Genomic DNA, 20,142 nt, shown 5'->3' on the forward strand with positions numbered 1-20,142 from the left:
CATATATAATCTAAACCTTTTCTTCATATCATAAAACGTTTTTAGTGAGATAAGTGCAAAGGAAAAGAGATTCTCTAATGCAATTTTTTTTTTACCTTTTATATAAAATAAGTACTACTACTAAAATAGTGTGTACAAAAGTAATTACTCATATAATGGCATAAAGAAACACAGAAAGAAGTTACTTAATACAGTGGTAACTTTTAGAATTCCAAGAAAATGTACATGATATGTAGCTACATCATCTTTGCCCCAATTAACAACACAACATTGAAACACATGCGAATAGAGTGTACGATGTAAGTTAATTAGGTTCAATATAAAAAATGGAGGTCTAACGTCATATACAACATGAAATTTTATACTACTCACTTAAATTTATAATGTGTTTGAACGAATTTATAATTTATGACTTAAAAAGTAGTACTTAAAAATACTGTTTTCTCTTATTCAAACACTATAAAAGTGAATAAAAACTATTTGAACTTAATAACACTTAAAATAGATCAATCTAAACAGGCTCATTATAGAAAGTTATTTGTGTAATATTTCATGTTACAAATCTCTTATTCAAACACTATAAAAGTGAATAAAAACTATTTGAACTTAATAACACTTAAAATAGATCAATCTAAACAGGCTCATTATAGAAAGTTATTTGTGTAATATTTCATGTTACAAATGCACAACGTACACCAAGAAGTAGCTAATTACGAGTAGTATTACTATGAGTTATCAGTAGCAATCACAAGTGTGTATTGAACATGAATTTGTCAATGTTAAGAGTACAAAAATACCATTTAACAGCTAGTTGCTTCTACAATATAGCAATAGTATCCCAGTTAACTATACACACCTAATTATACATGACTATATATATATTTATAGCTTCAACCTCAAATCCAACGTTGAGCCCGAATAAATAGAAGAGTAGGATGACGAAGAATCGTATTGATCTTCACCTGAGATTAATGTCACTGGAGGAGGAAAATTTAGATCCAAATTAGTAGAAACAACAGCTTGTGTTAATCCTGAAGTACCTGAACCTGATGCAAAACAACCCTTCACATTTTTATGACTAGCCCTGTGTCCACCTAAAGCCTGGTGTGATCCAAAAACCTTCTTACAACCCGAACACTCGAATCGAAAATCCTTCACTCCTCCTCCTCCTCCTGAAGAAGAACAAGGCTGATCTTCTGATGCAACAATACGAACATTTTCATGATCAGGTAATTCCGCATTATCTACAATGTCAGAATCAGGTTTTGATAATCCATTAGCCAATTGCAACAAGCACGCTGCGATTTCGTGATCCTCGTCAGTCATAATCGCATCAGAAACCAACTTGGGGTTTTTTCTAGGGCTAAATTCAACAGAATTAGGAGAATCAATAATGTTGTTGTTATTATTATTATCGTGCCGCGGCCTGAAATTAGGAGGAGGGTTAATTCCACGCCATTGACGTTCAGGATGGCAACGCATGTGACCAAAAAGTGCTTTCCATGACCAAAACTTCTTGCCGCATTCAGTACATGGCCTAGTAATTTTGGGTGCACTTGGGTCTGGTGGCTTTTTGGTAATTTTAGGCTTCTTAAGGCTTGTAATATTCAAAGAGTTACTACCATCACCAATTTTAAGGAATCTGCTTCTTTTCCTTTTTGGATTATTGTGCAAATTATCGACTGATGGGACAATACTAGAGTCAAAGATGGGTAATGTAGGTTTTTCTTCTTGTTCTTCGTGGCGGTCAAGAAGAAAGTTGTTTGAAAAAGGAAGAGATTGACAATGTTGATGATGATGATGAGGATGGGAATTACTAGTGCTAGGATGATTTTCCATATCTCAATTTGGCCGAAAAAGTTGAAGAAAAGGCACAGAGTTTCTTTTATGTAGAGACAGTTTGTGTGTGTGTGTGTGAAAGAGAGAGGGAGAGAGCGGTTACTTCACTTTATGTGCAAGGATGAGAAGAAGATGGAAAATGGATAAGCACGTCGCCCACAGTCTCCTAAGCATTTTCAAACACACGGACGAGAGAGCGGTGCAAGTTGAGTTCAACTGCTTTTCCTCACACTCACCAAAAGTTGCGTCCATTCTGAAGAATTTTTAAATTAATTGCGGATGGATAAGAACATCATATGTTGACACAAATACAAATTAAAAAAATAAATATATTCTCTCCGTATAAGTATATTTGTATATTTGGAGTTTGGACACCTTTAGAAAGAATATCTTTTTTTCATAATATTCATTAACTGAGGTATAATTTTTAATTTTTGAGAAATAATTTGAGAAATAAATAATTAATATTAAAAGTAAAACATGAAAAAAATATATTTTTCTATTGATAATACGAATCAATAGAAAAATGATAAGTAAAAAGTGAATGTTTATTTTTAGGGAATAAGTAAAAGTAAACTAAGTTAGTAAATAAAAACAAATGGAGTAGTGATGAATATAAAATTAAAATTTATGTAATCAATCAATTGAGTACGTGTAGATTTTAATAATTCTCTACCAAATCAAAGTTGAAAAAGACTCATGAGTATGAAATGATAGGTAGAAATTAAGAAAGATAAGAAATTTCTTTTTAAATGTTAATATTAATTTTTTAACAGTGATATTTCTGTCTTTAAAGACTTAGTAATTCTAAAGTCGCCGCTATAAACAATTAGTGGTGAGTGGTGGAGCTTTTTTAGCCATTTACACGTCACAAAAAGCCTGATTTCTTGTAGCGCACGCAAGAAAAGCAAAAATTATTTTGGGGTTACTAGTGATTTCACAAACTATTGTGATTAAACATTTTTTTTTTATAATAACATCATTTGTTCAAAAAAGTCTAATAAATTAATAAATTTTTTAAGTTTTAATTCTGTATTCGATAAATGCATTGGAACTTGACTAATTTAGATTCACGCATTGTAAGGTCTATTTTTGAGGAAGTGCTTCCAATAGAATTTTTTGCATTCTCATAACTCGAATTTCGAAATTGTTGATTAAAAATAGAGGGATTTCAACCATTCCACTACAATCCACGTTGAAGAATAAATTATTCTCCAAATATACACCCATTAATTCTTGGATTTTTTTTATTGTTTTTGGATTTGATTTCATAGCTCGAAACTATGGAGAATTTTGCTTTCAAATATACAAATAATCTTATGATAATTTCACAAAAATGCTTGTTCACTTCCTACCATTTTTCTTTTAAACAATCTGTTATTGATATTAACTTATCTGATTAATTCAAATTCACTCTATATATATGGTCATTAAGAAATTAGTATTAATTATGGATGAAATATGGTTGTAGAGTTTTCTGATTTCAAGATAAAGATTCTTATGTATCACTGTTATTTTTAACTCTGTAAGTTACCTTAATTTTATATATTAATTGATTTGGTGTGATCATGTATGGAGATAGTGAAATTTTATTGATAAATTCATATGAAATTTTGGATTAATCCTTAAATTCATGATATATTGACTAAGTCAAATTATTGATTGATAAAGTTGGATCAATATTTAAGTTAAAAATATATGACTTAAATAAAGTTCAAATTATATTTGGAGTTAAGTCAAAACCTTAGCTCACGCCTATATAAAGGGATCTTCATAGGAAGAAGAAGTTCTTCTCTTCAGTGGTGATCCGCATACAAAGGAGTTTTCGTCTCCAAGTATTGTGAGCCGCAAGTTCCCATATCTTTGTGATTGTGATCAAAGATTGGCTCCGCATTCGTAGTAAAGTTTCGACAAATATTTCATCGATTCAAGAACAAAGCAAAACTCTTGAGTTGACGATCTTGAGGAAAAAAATCAAAAAATTATGTCTTTTTCATTAGATTTTATTAAGATTGTAGCGTTCGCACAAATTATTGAAATATAAATATCATTATTTGTTGCTATTTTCCTTTCTTGATTGATATTTTTCAGGAACGAAACTTAGTCGCTTACAAATTGGCACGCCCAGTGGGACGATCTTTACCTCTCATCTCTTCTCTTCAAAATATCAAAGTTCAAGAATACTGAGATGGCTTCCAAAAAGGTCAACTCGAAATCTGCATCTGGATCTGTATCTGCATCCACATCTGCAAAAACTATTTGATCTGAATTCTCTCTTCAAGATTTAAAAAATATCAATATGGCCGCAATGAATATCGACTTTGAATCTGATGCTTTGGAGGATGTTGACTCCATAAATGGCTTAAAAATTGCCATGGAAATTGTTGGCCAAATTAGAAGGAGTAAAGTCGTAATACGGAAACAACAAGTGCATCAAGCATAGTCCAAGTCATCTCATGTTCTCAATTTATCACTACAACAAAATTTACTTTTAGCGGCACTTAATATGCTCTTTAGTGGCAATTAAAATTGCCTTAAAAATATGTACTGGCAATAGTTATTGGCCGGTGTTGCCGGCGTCGCTAAAGGTTTTAGTGGTCATTTTACCGAGTTTTGGTAAACACCCCCTTCTATGGCCGCTAAATATTCATGAGTTTTAGTGGCATTATTTACTGGCCGTTAAATCTCCCCCAAATTTCTCCTAGGATACAATTTTTAGCTTTTGGTATTGCCGTTAATAGACATATTTAATTGACGTTAAAAGATCCATCTTATGATCAATGAAATATGGCTTTTAACAACATTTTTCTAATTGGCGGCAAAAAATTGAGGAAGCTTTCTCCCATTATCTAATGCTCATTACACCTGCTTACATTCAAAAATAACAGTAACATTCATTGTAAAATAAAACAATGTATTTCATTCAATTCTCAATAAAGAAATAGAACAAGTACTCTATTATTTCAAAGCGTCAACAACATTACCAAAAAAGTAAAAGTTGAATATAACAACTATAGTCTTTTGGTGTCTAATAATCGGTGTTATTAATACTATAAAATAAACATGATCAAACGCCAATTAAGAGCTCCAAAGCAGATTTGCAGGTAATGAAGTTGGCTTTCTTGAGGTGCCGACCATCTGTGATGACACTCGGGCATAATGTAGTATTCAATGTGGCAAATTTCTGGGTCCAACACTTGAGTCCCTTTGAATGTTCGGCTCTACCTAGATCAATGTAGCCAAAATAAACCCCATGACTAGGAGATTAAAGACTGAATAGGAAAGGATAATAGATATTCAGTAATCATAAAGATAACTAATTATGTAATAATGAAGAAATCAGTTGAGTAACCTACACTTGCTTCATAACAAGTACATATCAGCAAAAAAATACAACATCTGACAGATCAAAATCTAGCATCTAAGGTGGCGAAACTTTAACAAATCATTCAGACCATGATTTCTTAGTTGATCAAAGAACACACGCCCATCATATTACAGTTATAATTAAGTTGTAGAAAGTTATCTGAGAGGCAGAGGTTGACTATAAACTTCATCTCTCTCTGGACCTCAGCACTGAGAGTTGGCTTGGTTTATCAGATTTTTTTTTGGGTAGCTTAGACAACATTCGTGACACAAACTCAACTAGAGCCATGTCTTAATATCTAGTCACTAATTACAAGTGTACCTGATTATTGTGATTCAACTACTTTGTGAAGTAATTTTGGTAAATTGTTATCACATTTTAGTTTAGATGAACTCAAAACTCTGACAAAATTATTGGAACTACTATCATTACTATAACACATTTTTAAATAGATGACCCTAATTTGTCACTAGGTCTAATATCAAGAATGTATGTTGCTCTGTAATAAGACTAATTTCAGGATCACCTATATCAGTCTTCTGGTTAGGGTAGCCTCTACACATGCAGGGAGATAAATCTCAAGAAAGTTAGTGCAAATACTTCAATAAGAAAGTCATTCCTCAATAAAATAGATCAAGTCTTTTAGTTAGAAAGAACAACACAATAGGAAAGACTTTTATTCAGATGTTTGGGCTCCTGTTTCACATGAGCTGCCATATCTAGTACATATACAAAAAAAAGACTTGCACATATAGTTAACAGAATCTCCAAATTCTTAAGGAAACATCAATTAAATTCAACACTATGAATCAACTAAATAGAACTTATAAAGGTGGTGGTGTAAGATAATTATTCTCTTTTTGTAGGTCATTGTGCCATGAGTTTCATTGCATAGAAGTTATAAGTACTTACAATAATTTAGCTAGATCAACAATCACACTAGGGTCCTACCTCACTTTAAAGTTGAACAACTTCATATTTTCTCATGTATGAGAATCAGGGACCATCAAAAAGTTAAATCTATTTGCAAGATTAAAATATTTTCCTCTTTAATTCCATGTAACATTTTTACTTCTCCCAATCAATGATACCTCCTTAGACTCTATTAGTACAAGAATGAAATTCCAAAACTCAATTATCACCTGAGAATCTCTTTCCCATAGTGAATACAAAGAATAACCCGGGAATACAAACTTAATGGTCCAAAAGTATATCAAACTCCCCAAGTTTCCAGAGAAGTTAGAAAACTCACCACTTTAACTCCAATAATTCATCAAATAGTTGTTAAGTAGCAATTCCAATAATTCATCAAATGGTTGTTAAGTAGCAACTCCACTTACACTTATATCTGGAGTCACCATCAATTACTTTTTTGGGAATGGACGCGAGAGAAAACAAAGATTCTCATAACCATGGTAAGTCATTAGAAATCAGTTATCTAAATGAAGCATACTCACACCGTCTAAACTTATTTGTCTTACTTCTCTTTTTAGTCTATTTCAAGAAAAATATCTTTTTCCTTGTTTGACAACTCTTTCATTTTAATTTTCCACATGACATGTTTAAGACCACAGAATTAAAGAACATTATGTTACACTCTACATACCTTACAAGATTTAAAAGTCTGTCTTAATTTTATAAACTTTGCTAAGTAAAAACTAGAAAAACAAATTGAAATAGAGGAAATCTTTAGTTTAAGATCACCAGAATATTCAAAAATCTAACTTAATTTCTTACCCTCCGTGTCAAATTAAAACTAGACGAATAAATTAAAACAGATGGAGTATTGAAAAACACACGTGGTTTACCTTGAATTTGGGGTTATACATATCCTGTTAGGCATGTATCAATGTGGAATTTTATCAAACACTAAATAAGATCCTTGAACTTATCCTCTAGAAACAAACATAGCAAGCAATATATATAATCAACAATTGAATCAAGACTAAATTTCGTGTGAGTATCAAACTACCTGACTATATATGCTAGTTTAACGTGAACTTGACTTTTCTACACACATAATTAAAATATAATTAACTCCATAGATGCAACAGAAAATTAAAAAGAATCTTAAAATTGATAAAGAAATTGACCATTTTAAGTTTCAATTTTTAAAAATTTCACAAAAACCATTAAATTGAGATACTTCATAAATTGTATACTCTATTCAGTAGCAATACTAACCAGCTAAAGTCAATGCCATAGAAATGTGTTTGTCTCACTTTGGATGGAACAAGAAGTTGTTCTGCCAGCAAATTTTTGTCTCTAAGGAGCACACTCATGTGCACCACGCGTTCCCTCTTCCGAAAATACGTTCTTCCCGATAAATGCCTAATTGACATCAGTTTGTTCCAGAATAGGTGAATTAAATTGACAAGAAGGTTCCTATAGCAGAGAGCTCCATTGAAAGCATCAACATACGCCTTGATCAATACAACTATGGTAAATGAATCACCATTGAAGGAAAATATGGAAGAGGCAAAACCCTAAGAATTTTTGTAGTGGCCAAAGGAAGGTGTAACGATTTGTGATGCATTTTGCTAATCATTTTTTTTAAAAAAAACAACAATTACTATAGAAAAGAAGATGAATGGTTTAGAAAAAACAGTCGGGGAAATGGATGAGGCAGGAGCAACTATTAGCTAATTGCTGTTAAATAATTGTTGCTATAAAGAGATGCTAAAAACTCTTTTTGTAGTAGTGGTATATCTTCTCCAAAAGAAAAAATATCCTCTCCGTATGTGCTAGAACAAGGAAGCAATATCGCTGAGGTGGTTGAAAGAACTTTGGGTTGACTAAGGCTGTCAATGATCCCTTCATGTATGAAGATGATGATGTCTTAAGCATTAGATCTGATCCGATCTTTCCTTATGTCACTTCTCAATCCAAAATATGTCCTTGTTCCGCATTATTCTTCATCCTCTATAATGGTTGTGCAAACGATGGTGATCGAAACTTCCACCATAGAAAAACAATTTGCAAATTTGACGAAAGCAGTTGAAGACTTATCAAAGCACATCAAGAGTCAAGACGTTCAGTTGACAAATATGATGGAGAATATGAAGGAAGGAGAATCCACTCAATTATGTGCGAAGCTTCATGAAATGCAAGAGAGAAGAGAGTCTTTCACAAAACAAGAAACAACGATCAAGGAGTTTCAAGTGTCTGCCGAAGGTCTGCTTCCTGTTGACCAATTGAAAGACTTCATCATGGAGGCTATCAAAGATAAATCTGAGTCCACATTCAAATCTCCGCTCACATATGTAAAGCCGTATTCCCAAAGAATTAATAACCTAAAGATACATGCTGGCTATCAACCACCTAAGTTGCAGCAATTCGATAGCAAGGAAAATCCGAAACAACATGTAGCACACTTTGTCGAAACTTGCAATAATGAAGGAATATATGGTGATTATCTTGTTAAGCAGCTTGTTCTATCTTTTACAGAAATTACTTTCGACTGGTACATAGATCTTGAATCTAGTTCCATCGATAGCTGCAAATGGAGCAAGCATTCCTTAAGCGTTTCTATAGTACAAGACGTGTTGTGAGCATGATAGAACTTACTAACGCCCGCCAAAGAAATGATGAGCAAGCCATTAACTTCATTAATCGCTGGAGGAGCTTGAGCCTCAACTGCAAAGATCGCCTTAGTGAAATTTCTGGGATCGAAATATGCATTCAAGGTATGTATTAGGATCTTCATTACATATTGCAAGGTATAAAATCTAAAACGTTTGAAGAACTAACAACTCGTGCTCATGATATGAAACTGATATGGCTACAAATGAAGATTAAGAGTTGTTTAACTTCGAGCCTTATGAAGAAAATGTACATGATATTGAGGATGAGGTTAGACTTTCATCCGAAACCAAAATTGAAAAGTCTATGTAAGTTGACATGCTTCTCGACACACAAGCCTAAAATGCATATCATAAAGCTCATCAAATTCAAGCTAAATCTTCTTTAAGTCATGAAACTTCTCAAATTCAAGCTAAGTCTTCAAATCGTGATGCTCCTCAAATTCAGGCAAAATCTTTAAGTTACAAAGCTCATCAAATTCGAGCAAAGTTTCAAGTCAAAATGCTCCTCGTCGCGTGAGCCTAAAATGCATGTCATAAATATCATTAAATTTGAGTTAAATCTTCATGTCGTGAAGCTTATCAAATTTGACCAAAGTCTTCAAGTCATGATGCTCCTCAAGTTTGGGCAATGTCTTCACGTTTCAAAACTCACCAAATTTGAGCTAAGTTTTCAAATCGTGATGCTCCTCAATTTCAAACAATGTCTTCAAATTTCAAAGCTCATCAAATTCGAGTTAAGTTTTCACATCATGATTCTTCTCAAATTCGAACAAAGTCTTAAAACTCATCAAATTCGAGCGAAGTCTCAAATTTGAGTTAAGTCTTTCGGTCGTGATGCTCCTCAAATTCGACCAAAGTTCACAAGTTTCAAAGCTCATAAAATTTGAGCCAAGTTTTCAAGTCAAAATGATCCTCGATGCACGAGGTTAAAATGAATATCCTGAAGTCACAATACTCTCCAATGCACGAGCATAAACTGTAAGTTCTGAAGCTCATCAAATTCGAGTCAAATATTTAAGTTTAAAAAAACTCTTCAAATTAGAGTGATATCTTGTAGTCACAAAAAGCTCCATGAAAATGAGTTAAATCTTGAAGTTGTTACTCTTGGTCCATATGTGTTTAAATTCGTATGGTCCAAAAAGATTCACTAGGTTGAAAATCTCAAAACAAATGGTCTAGGCAAACTAGAAAAAAAAACTCACGTGTTTTGGATTGAAGTGTAAAGTGAATGTATTTTACTGCTTCAAAATTGTAAGAGTTTTTATATATCAACAATGATAAGGAAGGGACGAAAAAAATTGTTGATATATCATCCTATACAAAAAGCCAAAGTAGAAGAAAAAATAAAAGATTAGATGCCAAGAAGTGGCTTGCCAACTTGTCTTAGAGCCTTTATCAAGTTTGCATCACCTCTTCATCAAACACCGTCACTTCAAATATTTTATGGATCGATGCAGCCATAAACGAGCCTCTATCTTCAGCATAGAGGCATATTTTGAAGTCTGATTTGTGAAGTTGATGTGACAAGTAGTTACTCTCCGAAATTAGGACTAACTACACCAAAATCTCTTTCTCGCCAAAGTCGAAACTCCAGAGGAAGAGACACGAAGTATGGTTCTTCATCAAAGCCGCAACCTAAATAAAGATGTACCAAGTATGGTTCTCGCCAAAGTCGCAACTACAGAGGAAGAGGCACAAAGTGTGGTTCATCACCAAAGTTGTGACATAGAGAAAAATACACTCAGTGTGGTTCTCGCCAAAGCCGCAACTACAGAGGAAGAGACACAAAGTGTGGTTCATCGCCAAAGCCGTGACTTAAAGAAAGATGCACTCAGTGTGGTTATCTCCAAAGCCGCAACTATAGAAGAAGATATTCTAAGTGTGGTTCATCACTAAAGCTGCAACTCCAAAAGAAGATGCACCAAGTGTGTTTGTCACCACCAAAGCCACAATTGCTTAAAAAATGCACTAAGTGTGGTTCGTCTTCAAAGCCGCATCTACAGACCAAGATGCACCAAGTGGTTCCTCGCCAATTATGGATTATCTCTCATATTTTTTGGTTTGATATTGAGACTGTTTGTGGTCTATCATAAATCTGTAAGAAAATAATAATAATAATATATATATATATATATATAAAGGTGATGTGTCTCACTGTGCCAATAGCACGAAGCTTCAAATCGATATGGTGAAAATTGTGGCATATGCTCTCGCGCTCGACAGGATAAATATGGTCCTATTGGCTTAAAAAAATTATGTTTTCTCTTTATATAGATGGTGACAAAAGTCTCAATTATTACAAAAATCAATATGCAGCTCTTCGGCGAAGATGCAAAGAAGTGAATTCATGAATGTTGTCCAAAGTCACACCAAAATCAATTGTATCTCTAACTTTAAAAAAATAATTTTGATCTTTTGATAAGGACTTTGATTTTGATCTTTGGATATGTTGTAGAATCTGAAGTCTAGTTTCTATATAATCAAGTCTATCATCATTCGGATGCTCATATACCAGATATGAATGTTTCGGTGAGACTCTACATATCTGGAAAAAAAATTGTCAGATCTAAAGATCACCTTCAAAATTCAATTTCGATCAATTCATGAGGATTTTTACCTCTATTTTTGGCTATGTTGTAGACGTTGAAGTCTAGTTTCTATTGAATCAAGTCTCTCACCATTCAGATGCTCCTACTCCAAGATATGAATGTTTGGGTGAGACTGCATAGAGCTGTGAACAAAAAGAAGACAAATCTGATAGCAAGTTTCAAAAACTAATTCCCATCAATTGAGAAGGAATTTGGTTTTGATTTTCGGATATGGTATAGATATGTGATCTAATATTTGAAAAATCAAACAGATCATTATTTCGACGTTTTTACTGTAGCGACCCTCCAGGGAGGATGCTACTACAAAAAATATATATATTAAATTCATGACACAATTTTTTTTTGTAAGGTCCATTTATATAATCAAAAAAAATAGTGAACCTCTTAGTGGAGCTTCATTATGATATTATGTAGAAGTGATATCCATCACTTAATATTGCTGAAAATTTGAGTGGCTACCCAACTTTGTCATTTTATTTTTAAATAAAACAACTATCAATCCCACCATGATTACCATTATTAGAAGGATATGTTTATATATATATATATACACACACATATATATATATATATATATATATATATATATATATATATATATAATGTCATGGACATTGACTAAACTACCCAAAGACAATCTGTCATAAAACTGTCACGATTTAATGAAATAATTTTTTTTTATTCACATAACAAAATTCGAGTAGGTAGTAGATGATCATATCATCAAGAAATATCCACTTTAATGTAAAAATTAACTTAAATTATTAGGGGCGTTACAACTCTCTCCCCTTTAAGAAATTTTGTCTCGAAATTTATCTTGTTTTAGTCCTGAAACAAGTATGGATATTGGGTCCTCATGTCTTCTTCTCGCTCCCAGGTGGCTTCTCTTCCAGAATGGTTCCTCCAAAGTACCTTTACTGAGGGAATTCTCTTATTTCTAAGTTGCTTCATTTCACGAGCTTGATTCAGGATGGGTTCTTCATTATACGATAAATCTGGATTAACCTCAATAGATTCTACTGGAATAACATGAGATGGATCAGAACGATATCTTCTGAGCATCGAAACGTGGAATACATTGTGGATTTTGTCTAACTCAGGCGGCAAAGCTAATTTATATGCAACTGGTCCCACTCTTTCTAGTATCTCATAAGGCCCGATAAATCGAGGACTAAGTTTTCCTTTTTGGCCAAATCTCATAATCTTTTTCCATGGAGAAATATTTAAAAATACTTTATCGCCAACTTGATGCTCAATTTCACGCCTTTTCAGGTCAGCATATGATTTTTGTCTATCCGAAGCCATTTTTAGACGATCCTTGATGACTTTTACCTTATCTTCAGTTTGTTGCACAATCTCAGGACCAACAAATTTTTGTTCACCAACTTCACTCCAACAAAGAGGAGTTCTACACTTCCTCCCATATAAGGCTTCGTAGGGTGGCATGCCAATGCTTGATTGGTAGCTATTGTTATAAGCGAATTTTACCAAGGTTAGGTGTCTATTCCAACTACCTTCAAATTTCATAATGCAAGCTCGAAGCATATCTTCCAAGATTTGAATCACCCTCTCGGATTGGCCATCTGTCTGAGGATGGAAAAATGTACTAAAGTTCAACCTAGTTCCCAAAGCTTCTTGCAAGCTAGTCCAGAATCTAGATGTAAACCTTGGGTCTCGGTCAGAAATAATAGAAACAAGAACTCCATGTAACCTCACAATTTCATTAATGTACAATTCTGCTAAATGTTCAAGTGGGTAGTCCATTCTGATGGCCAAGAAATGAGCACTTTTAGTGACCCTATCAACTATAACCCAAATTGCATCATGATTTCTTTGGGTACGTGGAAGCCCAGAAACAAAGTCCATGTTTACTCTTTTCCATTTCCACTTAGGTATTGATAGGGGTTGTAATAATCCTGTTGGGACTTGATGCTCGGCCTTTATCTGTTGACAAGCTAAGCATTTAGAAATATATTCCATAATGTCCTTTTTCATACCATTCCACCAGTAGTGTTCTTTGATGGTTTGATACATTTTGGTACCTCCAGAATGCATTGTATATGGTGACGTATGTGCTTCATTCAAAAAAAAAATTCTCAAGTTATCATCCTTTGGAACACATAACCTATTATGATAAAATAGAGCACCATCCTCCCCTAAAGTAAAATCAAGATTTCCTCTAGTTTGAACTTCTTTGATCAATTTCACAAGCTTCTCATCTAACTGTTGTGCTTCTTTCACCTGTTTAAGTAGAACTGGCTTGACTTGCAACCTAGCAACAGTAGAGCCATCAGAATTAAATACAAGACAAGCATTCATGGCTCGTAAGTCAAGAAGTGAAGTCAAAGGATTAATAGATAAACTAGCAAAGGCTTTGCGACTTAGAGCATCTGCAACTACATTAGCTTTACCAGGATGATAGTCAATGGTACAGTCGTAATCTTTAATAAGTTCAAGCCATCTACGTTGCCTCAAATTCAACTTTTTCTGTGTACCCAAGTACTTCAAACTCTTGTGATCAGTAAATATATGACATTTTTTGTCATATAAGTAATGCCTCCAAATTTTCAAGACAAACACTATGGCAGCGAGCTCAAGGTCATGAGTAGGATAGTTCAATTCATGTGGTTTCAATTTTTGGGAGGCATACGCAACCACTTTCCCTTCTTGCATCAAGACACAACCCAAGCCATGATGAGAAGCATCACTATATATAACATACTCTTTTCTTTCAGTTGGTAGAGTGAGTATAGGAGCTTGTGTCAATAAGGATTTAAGCTTCTCAAAGCTCTCTTGGCACTTTTTATCCCAAGTAAACTTCACTTCCTTCTTCAAAAGTCCAGTCAAAGGAGAGGCTATAATGGAGAAGCCTTTCACAAACCTCCTATAGTATCCTGCTAAATCTAAGAAACTTTTTACCTCAATAGGGCTCGTAGGAGTTTTCCATTCCACAATTGCTTCAATTTTACTAGGATCCACCTTCACCCCTTCGGTTGACACAACATGTCCCAGAAAAGTCACTTCATTAAGCCAAAATTCACACTTTGAAAGTTTAGCATAAAGTTCCTTCTTCTTCAAAGTTTGTAAAATAATCTGAAGATGTTTATCATGCTCTTCCTTACTCTTGGAATATATTAAAATATCATCTATAAAGACCACCACAAATTGATTAAGGTAAGGCCTAAATATTCGATTCATTAAATCCATGAATATTGCAGGAGCATTAGTCAATCTGAATGGCATCACTAAAAATTCATAATGATCGTATCGAGTTCTAAAAGCAGTTTTTGGAACATCTTCCTTTTTAACACGTAGTTGGTGATATCCAGACCTTAAATCAATCTTTGAGAACAAATTGGCACCCTTCAGCTAGTCAAACAAATCATCAATCCTTGGTAGTGGATATCTATCCTTGATTGTTATTTTGTTCAACTATCTATAGTCAATGCAAAGTCTAAGAGTATCATCTTTCTTCTTCACAAATAGCACAGGGGCTCCCCAAGGAGAAACACTTGGACGAATAAAACCTTTCTCAAGAAGTTCTTGCAATTGAGTTTTCAATTCCCTTAATTCTGTTGGTGCCATTCTATAAGGAGTGATAGAAATAAGAGTAGATCCAGAAATGAGCTCAATCGAAAATTCAACTTCTCTTTCTGGTGGCAACCCAGAAAGATTTTCTGGAAACACTTCAGGAAAGTCACACACAATAGGTATATCTTTAAGACCAGGACTCTCCACACGTGTATCAATTATGTGAGCAATATATGCACTACAACCTTGATGAATCATCTTTCTTGCTAAGGCCGCAGAAATAATATTAGATGACAATGATCTTTCACCATGTACAATAATCTGTAAAAATGCAGGGTCCTTAAAAGTCACATGTTTAGACCTACAATCCATTACTGCATGATATTTATAAAGTCAATCCATACCGATAATAATATCAAAATTGTGGAAAGATATTTCAATCAAATCAGCAGGAAAGATCAAGTTTCTAATCATGAAGGGACAAGCTCGGTAAATTCGATTACAAACAACTTGGTAACCTAAAGGACTTTCAACCAGAACTTCAAAGTTAAGTCTCACAGATTTCACATTTTCAGGAAGAACAAATGATGAACAAATATAGGAATATATAAAGCTAGGATCAAATAGTGTAAACACAGATAAGCCATATAAGTGAAATTTACCGACAACCACATCCTGTCCCTCTTGATCATCTCTCTGCCTCATAGCATAAGCCCGTGCAGTAGCTCTGGACCCGCTAGCTTGATTTGCTCCACTTGCCCCGCTGTTTGGTTGTTTTTAGGCTTTGCACCTCTATTGATTTGAGAAGGATTATTAGAAGACTTTTGAATCGAGCCCTCAGTGTGAAACAGAGGAACATTATTAGGGTTAGGACAGTCCTTCACTTTATGATCAAAGCTCCCACAATTAAAACAAGCACCCGAAGCTCTCCTACAAACACCATAATGATTCTTTCCACATTCTGCACAAGTGGGAACGCGAGTCTTGCCTTGGCTATAACTCGGAGTACTAGCTGTAGAAAAATCTAGTCTATTTTGTTTTAGTTGATTTGACTTGTTGACACTACCAGCCTTAGAATCATCAAACCTTCCCTTTTTGGATGGACTTCCAAAATCTGACCTAGGCTTCCGGAATCTATTATCATGTCTACTAGCTTCTTTCTTATCAAGTTTTTCCCAAGTGAAAGCAGCAGAAACTAATTTACAAAAGTTTTCATGTTGCATGATTGCCACATTCTTTCTGATGGAATCGTTTAGGCCATCTTCAAACCTCCTGCATTTATCTTTTTCATCGATAATAATACCTCCAGCATAATGAGAGAGTCTAAGAAACTTTTATTGATACTTAGTAATAGACATGCCTCATTGCCTTAGATTCAAAAATTCTTTTTTCTTAGTATCACAATAAGCAGGCGGGACATACTTCATACGAAATTCTTTAACAAAATCGTCCCAAGTAAGAACTGGAGGTTTTGCTTTTGCATTTGGCACACTTACCCACCAGTCATAAGCATCCTTCTGCAATAACGAGATGTCATACTTGAATTTGGCAATATCTGAACACTCCAGCTGCTCAAACACCCTCTCTATGCGCTCAAGCCATTGTTCAGCATCTGTGGGATCAACCGTGCCTTCAAATTCAACTCTACCCATTTTCCTCATTTTCTCAAAGTTTAACCCATGGGGATCATAGATCGTTTCAGCCATACGGTGAAAGAATTCAGCCATCTGCTGAAAAGGAGGGTTCATAACGTGAGTACCAGGGCCCATGTGAGAATGTGGACCAGTTCTTACTCCTTGTTGATTTTCTACACCAGACCCACTAGTATGGGGAATATATTGACCCGGAGACTGTTCGCCAATCTCTTTTAGTGTATGAGGTTGGGAATAAGAGTCACTTGTATCTTCACGAGCAGCTTCTATAGGTCTACGAGAAAAAGAGGCCATAACTCACTCCTTCAAAAGTGAAGATCACATTGCATTAGGAACATGTACATGATGCATGTGCAACTTATATGCATTAAATATACTATTTACCCTATAACGATCAAATAATATAGTCCAAACCTTCCAAAAAAAATGAGTGTGTAAACAAATCACATCAAAATTCCTAGAACCACAAACCTAGGCTCTGATACCAATACTTGTAGTGACCCTCCAGGGAGGATGCTACTACAAAAAAAACGTATATTAAATTCGTAACACAAAAAAAAATTGTAAGGCCCATTTAAATAATCAAAAAAAATAGTGAACCTCTTAGTGGAGCTTCATTATGATATTATGTAGAAGTGATATCCATCACTCAATGTTGTTGAAAAGTTGAGTGGCTACCCAACTTTGTCATTTTGTTTTTTAAAAAAACAACTATCAATCCCACCTTGATTACCATTATTAGAAGGATATGTTTATATATATATATATATATATATATATATATATAATGTCATGGACATTGACTAAACTACCCTAAGACAATCCTTCATAAAACTGTCACGATTTAATGAAATAATTTTTTTTATTCACATAACAAAATTCGAGTAGATAGTAGATGATCATATCATCAAGAAATATCCACTTTAATGTGAAAATTAACTTAAATTATTAGGGGCGTTACATTTACAACAAGAAATGAATTTTCTACAACAGGTGTGTTGAGCTAAAAAAAAAGGCGACGAAAATTAAAAAAAAAATTACTTGATGGAGATAGATTCGATTGAACTTGAGACGCCGCAAATTGACAATCAACAACCGTAAAAGCATGGATATTTATAGATATCAAAAATACATAAATTGTGTTCCTACAAATTATGAAAAAACCATAATTGAAACCATGTTATGGTAAGTTTTCCTAGGAACCAAATTATGATAAGTTTCCATAGGAATCAAATTATGAGAAAATTCCATGCAAATCAAATTAAGGAAAATTTCATTGGATTCAAATATAGAAAGTTTTGAAAAGAAACTTGTTCCTACAAATTATGAAAAAACTATAGTTAGAACCATGTTATGGTAAGTTTTTCTAGGAACCAAATTATGGTAAGTTTCTATTGGAACCAAATTACGAAAAAATTTCATTGGACTCAAATATGGAAATTTTTGAAAAGCTTCCTACGAAAAAAAACATTTACTTCACAATACTTCAAGTCTTGTCTTTGAAGGTTCGACAAGTTAAGCACCCCCAACAAGCCTCGAAACAGGGGGCGTTTGTAGACAATGAACTTTATTGGTAAATCCATATTAAATTTTGGAACCAAATTACGAAAAATTTCCATTGGACTCAAATATGAATTTTTTTGAAAAGCTTCCTACGAAAAAAAACATTTACTTCACAATACTTCAAGTCTTGTCTTTGAAGGTTCGACAAGTCGAGCACCCCCAACAAGCCTCGAAACAGGGGGCATTTGTAGACAGTGAACTTTATTGATAAATCCATATTAAATTTTGGATTAATCCTTAAATTCATGATAAATTGACCAAGTCAAATTATTGGTTAATAAAATTGGATCAATATTTAAGCTAAAATTATATGACTTAAATAAAGTCTAAATTATATTTGGGCCAGTTAAATTAACTAGACGAGCCAACTAATGTTCTTCAAGCCCAAGGTCCTCTAAATTTACTTGAAGACCAAAATACCCCCAAAATCTTAGCTCACGCCTATATAAAGGGGTCTTCATAAGACCAGATAGACAGAAACAAGAGGAAGAAGAGAAATACATAGAAAACTTTTGCTCTTCAGTGGTGATCCGTAAGTCAAAGCTTGGCTCCGCATTCGTAGTAAAGTTTCAACAAATATTTCATCGATACAAGAACAAAGCAAAACTCTTGAGTTGGCGATCTTGAGGAGAAGAATCAGAGGATTACGTCTTTTTTCATTTGATTTTATAAAGATTGTAACCTTCACACAATTATTGAAATATAAATATCATTGTTTGTCGCTATTTTCCTTTCTTGATTGATATTTTTCAGGAATAAAACTTAGTCGCTTACCGCGTCGTTAACATAACTTTTATTTCTCATTTTCTTGTCTTATTGTCCAACAGTTCTGTTTTATCCTACAAATTTATTTTCTCTTGGCCTTTTCTCGTAGGATTATCGATCAAATTAATGATGCGTGACATTACATACGTTGTAAAATAAATGATACAATCTATTCAAAAATTATACGAAAACCAAATAAACTAAACAGCTTAAAAAACAATAGCAAAACCTTAATTCTATTCTGAAACTTCATGAGAATATATAAACAGCTTCTATGTTTACGTACTAATATTTATGAGAAGTCCAAACTAAACAGCTTAGGAAACACCAAGCTAGATCACATTTTATGTTTCTCCCGTGATAGTCCACTGATTAAAAAATTACCAAAATGATAACATCTTCAGACTAATATTAACAAAAATATATTTCAATAAAATATCATTGTATTCTTTTTAACATTTACAAATGTTTACGTATAACTTCATATCTTTTTTTTGTGTGTTATATATACTTAACTATCGTACATGTTTTGGGGTACCTAAACTATGCTACGTGAGCCGTGTCTGCGAGAAGAAATTGATGCATAGAATGTGGCAGAAGACAGACGATGTAGTATTACAAGTTCTAATATTTTGCCTATTAGAAACCAAAGGCAGAGGAGGATTTACTTATAGGTATAATGTTTAGCCTAATCCTAATTGAACTAGGAATAGGATTTTCTTTTCATAAAAGTACTAGGTTACTAAAATTAAATAAAAAAATTAAAAAACCGTAACCTAAACATAGTTGAAATAGGAATAGGATTTACTCATTCCTAAAAATGATAGGTTTCTAAGAGAAAAAGTTTCGAAAATTGAATAATATATTATATTGACACCCTAAAGTCATATTTTCGTTTGATAATTCACTTATTATGGGTTGGCCCTTCGTTTCAATCTAAGTGTCTTAATTAGTTTGAATTGATATGGAGTTTAAGAAATATAGAAAAATTTAAATTTTATGATCTTAAATTAAAGATGTGTCCAGTCCTTTTAAGTCTTGTGATGTTAAACTTGTCATGTATAATTTTAGAATTGAAACTTACCAAATATAGAAAGAGAGACTATGAGCCCGTTTGGATTGGCTTTAAGTTAGTCAAAATCAACTTAAAGCCCCTTTTCAGCTTTTGGACGTATTTGCCTAATGTTAACTTTAAGCCAGAAAGTTCTTAAAGTCAGTCAAAAATAAAAAGT

General features: G+C 33.6%; 2 protein-coding genes and 1 long non-coding RNA gene across 3 annotated transcripts; all 3 read right to left on the reverse strand.

Moving 5' to 3' along the window:
• Positions 1-701: 701 nt before the first annotated feature.
• On the reverse strand, positions 702-1,903 carry LOC129901069 (zinc finger protein ZAT3-like). Its single transcript, XM_055976190.1, has one exon. It carries the CDS (start codon positions 1,837-1,839, stop codon positions 883-885), a length of 957 nt encoding a protein of 318 aa, XP_055832165.1. The 5' UTR covers positions 1,840-1,903; the 3' UTR covers positions 702-882.
• Positions 1,904-4,736: 2,833 nt separating this feature from the next.
• LOC129898557 (uncharacterized) lies at positions 4,737-7,835 on the reverse strand. The gene is made up of 2 exons (XR_008769395.1): positions 7,391-7,835; positions 4,737-5,064 (listed from the first exon to the last, which is right to left on the reverse strand). It is a non-coding gene; the product is annotated as an uncharacterized LOC129898557 (long non-coding RNA).
• Positions 7,836-15,631: 7,796 nt separating this feature from the next.
• On the reverse strand, positions 15,632-16,876 carry LOC129900054 (uncharacterized). Its single transcript, XM_055975027.1, has 2 exons — positions 16,353-16,876; positions 15,632-16,202 (listed from the first exon to the last, which is right to left on the reverse strand). The coding sequence occupies exons 1-2, from the start codon at positions 16,874-16,876 to the stop codon at positions 15,632-15,634; spliced, it is 1,095 nt and encodes a 364-aa protein (XP_055831002.1).
• Between the last annotated feature and the right edge of the window lie 3,266 nt (positions 16,877-20,142).

Source organism: Solanum dulcamara, chromosome 8 (assembly GCF_947179165.1).
Source record: "Solanum dulcamara chromosome 8, daSolDulc1.2, whole genome shotgun sequence".
NCBI lineage: Eukaryota > Viridiplantae > Streptophyta > Magnoliopsida > Solanales > Solanaceae > Solanum > Solanum dulcamara.